Raw genomic sequence first — 4,718 nt, 5'->3', positions numbered from 1 at the left:
GCTGGATTGTGGTTGAGGTGAAGTGACTATAGATTACATAAAACAAAAATTATTTAAAATTATATTTAAAATTGGATTTTGTCAGACATTGTAGACAGGGATTATCTACACTCACTTCGTTAATACACTCATGTATACACTTGGTCACTTTATTAGGAACACCCAGACATCCACCTGCTGTTTTCTGCAGTTCTCTCATCAGCCGATCACTCGACAGCAGCACGATGCATCAAATCATCCAGATCCAAATCAAGAGCTTCAGTTAATGTTCACAATGTTCAAACATCAGAACAGGAAAAATTGTGATCTCACAGTGAAGTGTGACTTTCTTACACTGCAGCATGGGGGTTGGTTTGGTTCTTCTTATTGATGTTTTTGTCCTGGTTTGGTTACATCTCACTGAACATGCAGAGGAAACTTCACACAAAAACCACAGACTTCTGATGAACTAGTGTGGTTCAAAAATAGAAACGTACCTGAAAAGGAAATTTAACTCGTGACTTGAAGCAGCCAATCAGATGAAAGTCTCAAGAACAAAAACACGGCAGCTTTTCAGCAGCTCGAGCTGAGTGTGACTTCACCTCTGAAGATGACATCACTGTGGATTCTTCTCTTATCTCTGAACATCATCAGTAAGTTTTAAAGAGGTTTTAATAAAATTATTATTATTATTATTATTATTATTATTATTATTATTATTATTATTAATTTATTATTTTCTAGTTCCAGCCCAATCTGTGGATTTTTCCAAACCATCATTTCTCTCAGTGAAGTCTGGAGAACGTGTGACTCTTAACTGCTCATTTAGAGACATTGATCCGAGTGAAAGTTTGTTCTGGTACAAACAAATATTTGGAGAAATGCCTCAAAAAGTGGGAGAAAAAATAACTTATGAAGATATCAACATTTCGCCCATGTTCAATACGTCAGGAATTAAAATGGAGCAGACTGAGAACGGCGTTTCTCTGACAATCTCACATGTAAAAAAAGAAGACGAAGGATTTTACTACTGCGGGAAAGTTTACTTGGACAAAGCTACATTCATCACAGGAACTGTCTTGGCTGTAAGAGGTAATTAACTAAATTAAAACTGTTTGTACAATACACACTCAATTTCTGAGCACTGTATATTTAATTACCATCATAAATAACAAGTTAGTACATTCTGGAAAGGGTTAGGGTTTTTTAAAATTCTTTATTTTAATTACTATTTTGTGGTGTTTTTGTTTTGGTCTGTGGTCATCAAGTCAAAGTCCCTCTGATGCCAGAATCTGGTTTTCCCAGTCAGTCTCCTGTCCCAGTACTAACCAGCTCTTTAGGCGTATGGGTGCGGCGCTGAACTCTCTTTTGATAGCCCTCGGCCTCTCACCTAAAGAGCTAGGGATACAGTGTGGGGGCTGGTCGTCTCTGGTAATCATGGTGATTTAACTGTAAAAATATATATATATATATCCCTCAATTTGTAAAAAAAAAAAAATAATAAAAAAAAAAATCCTCGGCAGTGTAAATTGAAATTAATACATTCTGGAAATGGTATTTTATTATTATTATTATTATAATTATTATTATTATTATTATTATTTGGTGATTGAACTGTAAATAAATAAATAAATAAATACTACCTTGTTTAAAATAAATTTAAAAAACCCAAATAAATAGACATAAATAAATAAATTTCTGGCAGTGAGAATTGAAATTAATAGATTCTGGGATTTTTTTCTTTATTTTTAAAATTATTTATTGGTGATTGAAGTGTAAATAAATAAATCAATACTTTAAAAAAAAACAGCTTGTTTAAAAAATAAATAAATAAAACTCTCTGTCACAGTGAATTGAACCAAATGTATTGCCAGATTAAAAAACAAAATCATTTACAAGATATAATTTTATTCATATCACACTTTTAACAATTGGCAGCTTTACAGATCTCCAAATATCACGATCGATTGAGTTCTATCCCTAAAAACATAAACATTCTTCACTGTAGAGGTTTTAAGAGGTCCACACTGCACTGTAAAAATGATTTGCTGTTTTAACTTAAAAAAAAAAAGTTAGTACCCGGGCTGCCTTAAAATTTTGAGTTCAGTGAAATTCATATCGGAAGTTAAATTGTTCGCCTCATTGTGTTAATTTACGATATGAATTTCAATGAACTCAAAATTTTAAGGCAGCCCGGGTACGAACTTTAAGTTAAAACAACAGATCATTTTTTACAGTCTGGACAACATTGAAAACTTCACTGTAATTGACGACTCTGTGTGAGAACCAGAAGTAATTTGGTCCAAAACAGTGAGTTTGTGAATTATATCTCTGTTTTATGTCCAAAAAAACCCAACCATTTTGGACTAAAGACTCAAAAGTACAATGAGAAAAGAACTCATGAAGCTCATATCCACCAGGTGAAGGGTTTCATTGGTGGCCACAGATACAGTATGTGCACGATGGAGGATTTTGGTAAAGAGACATTTTGTCAGCATGTCGTTGCTTTGATTTAACGATCACAACTTTGACTAATATAAGATGGATCAGGATGAACATGACGGAGAATGAAGTTTTAAAAATGTTGGTTGGACAGACAGTGGAACAACAGGGCTGATCGCTAAAGACATCACTTTAGACAGGTGTTTGGGGAATATGAATGCACTGGGGATGTGGTTTATGGATTAATTGTGTATTTTTAGTTTTCTAAGTCTTTTAAATACATGGCTCTGGTGGTAACTTCATCATCTCTGTTTTTCTTTTTCCATTTTTATGCTGTGAAATGGCTCTTGTTAAGCACTTTGTGACATTTCTCTGTGAAAAGCACAATACAAGCAAACTTTTCTTCCTGAGTCACTTACTTTATCACATCGAGATTGTTTTTTAGTCGAACGATTCTGGTGCCATGATTCTTCTTCTACTTTTGTCCTTTCAGTTTGAGAACTTGTTTGAAAAACAGTTTCCAGGTAAATGTAGATGAAAACACCTGAGATCTCACCCCGTCTCTATCACTCTGAACAGGTGATGGAGATGTAAAAGTGTCAGTGATCCAGAGCGGCGTGTTGGACTCGGTTCCTGCAGGAGCGTCAGTGACTCTGCAGTGCTCGGTTCTCTCTGAGAGCAGAGCAGCAGAACACCAAGTGCTCTGGTTCAGAGCTGCTTCACCACAATCCCATCCTCAAATCATTTACACTCATCACAACAGCAGCCGTCAGTGTGAGAGCGGCTCTTCTACACACACCTGTGTGTACGACTTCTCCAAGAACATCCTCAGCATCAATGATACTGGAACTTACTACTGCGCTGTGGCCATGTGTGGGAAGATCATTTTTGGGAACGGGACTCGAGTACAGTTGGAGAACTCTCCAAAATGTGGTTAGTAATAAAAGTTCTGTCATCCATCCATCCATCTATCTATCTATCTATCTGTGAAATTGTTAATATGATCAGTGTTCTTTCTGTCCTGAAGTGATCTACCTCGCAGTGGTGGTGGCAGTGTGTGTGGTTGTGATCTTCGCTCAAGCTTTTATAATCTGTAAAATGAAGAACTGTCAACAAACCAGAGGTGAGCCTGAATCATACAGAAGTGCAGAGAATTTTGCTAATTAATTTTTCTCTCGACTTCAATATTACAGAATGTTTTGTGTAGATTTCTAACATTCCAACAAATATATTTTACATCCTAGAAATCATATATTATATAAACATATGATCAATGTTTTTTATATTTATAAATAAACATTGATTATCTCATTACAATGGCACTTGTTAAGGGGTGGGATATATTCGGCAGCATGAGAATCGTCAGTTCTTGAAGTCGATGTGTTGGAAGCAGGAAAAATGGGCAAGCGTAAGGATCTGAGCGACTTTGACAAATTGTGATGGATAGATGACTGGGTCTGAGCATCTCCAAAACTGCACATCTTGTGGGGCGTTCCTGGTATGCAGTGGTTAGTACCTACCAAAAGTGTTCCAAGGATCCAAAGGACAACCGGTGAACCGGCAACAGGGTCATGGGTGTCGAAGGCTCATTGATTCACATGAGGCATGAAGGTTAGCTCATGTGATCCAATTCCACAGCAGAGCAACTGGAGCACAAACTGCTGAAAAAGTTCATGCTGGCTCAAACAGACAGGTGTCAGGATGAACGTTTTCAGCAGTTTGTGCTTCAATAGTTCTCCTGTGGGATTAGACCATATGAGCTAACTTTTGTGCCCCATGTGAATCAATCTGCCTTTGACACACATGATCCTGTCGCTGGTTCACTGGTTGTCGTTTGGATCCTTGAACCACTTTTGGTGGGTAAAAATCATTGCATATGAGGAACACCCCACAAAATGTGCCGTTTTGGAGATGCTCAGACCCAGTCATCGAGCCATATAATATATCCATGGTTAGGGTTAGTCTTAGGGACATGATGTAAAGAGATGCTGTCAACCAAAAATGGCTTAAAAATAATGAAATGAAATGTTTCAACATTCAAAAAAAAACAATAATATATACAGTAATTAGTAAGCCAGAATAAATGACACAAAGTCAATATTTGGAGCAAGATGAAATTTCCTTTGCTTTAAAATAAATAAATAGTAGTCTCAGGTCAAATGAGTGCAGTTTTATGCGGAAATGAGCTGTAGGTTTTACTGAGCATTTTACAGAACCAGACACAGTTCTTCTGGATGCTTTGTCACACTCGATTCTTAATTTTGCCACAAAACCCAGAAGTCTTCATTATGTTTTTT

The 4,718-nt window shown here is 36.5% G+C and overlaps 1 protein-coding gene across 1 annotated transcript; it reads left to right on the top strand.

Annotated features, from left to right (window-relative positions):
• The first annotated feature begins 589 nt into the window (after positions 1–589).
• Positions 590–4,154, top strand: LOC132890346 (uncharacterized). Its single transcript, XM_060927157.1, has 5 exons — positions 590–632; positions 724–1,071; positions 3,001–3,354; positions 3,449–3,544; positions 4,060–4,154. Exons 1-5 carry the CDS (start codon positions 590–592, stop codon positions 4,152–4,154), a joined length of 936 nt encoding a protein of 311 aa, XP_060783140.1.
• Positions 4,155–4,718: the final 564 nt, after the last annotated feature.

The sequence above is a fragment of the Neoarius graeffei genome, chromosome 8 (assembly GCF_027579695.1).
Source record: "Neoarius graeffei isolate fNeoGra1 chromosome 8, fNeoGra1.pri, whole genome shotgun sequence".
NCBI lineage: Eukaryota > Metazoa > Chordata > Actinopteri > Siluriformes > Ariidae > Neoarius > Neoarius graeffei.
The sequence above is the reverse complement of the archived record's forward strand: the minus strand, read 5'-3'. Positions and strand labels throughout refer to the sequence as shown.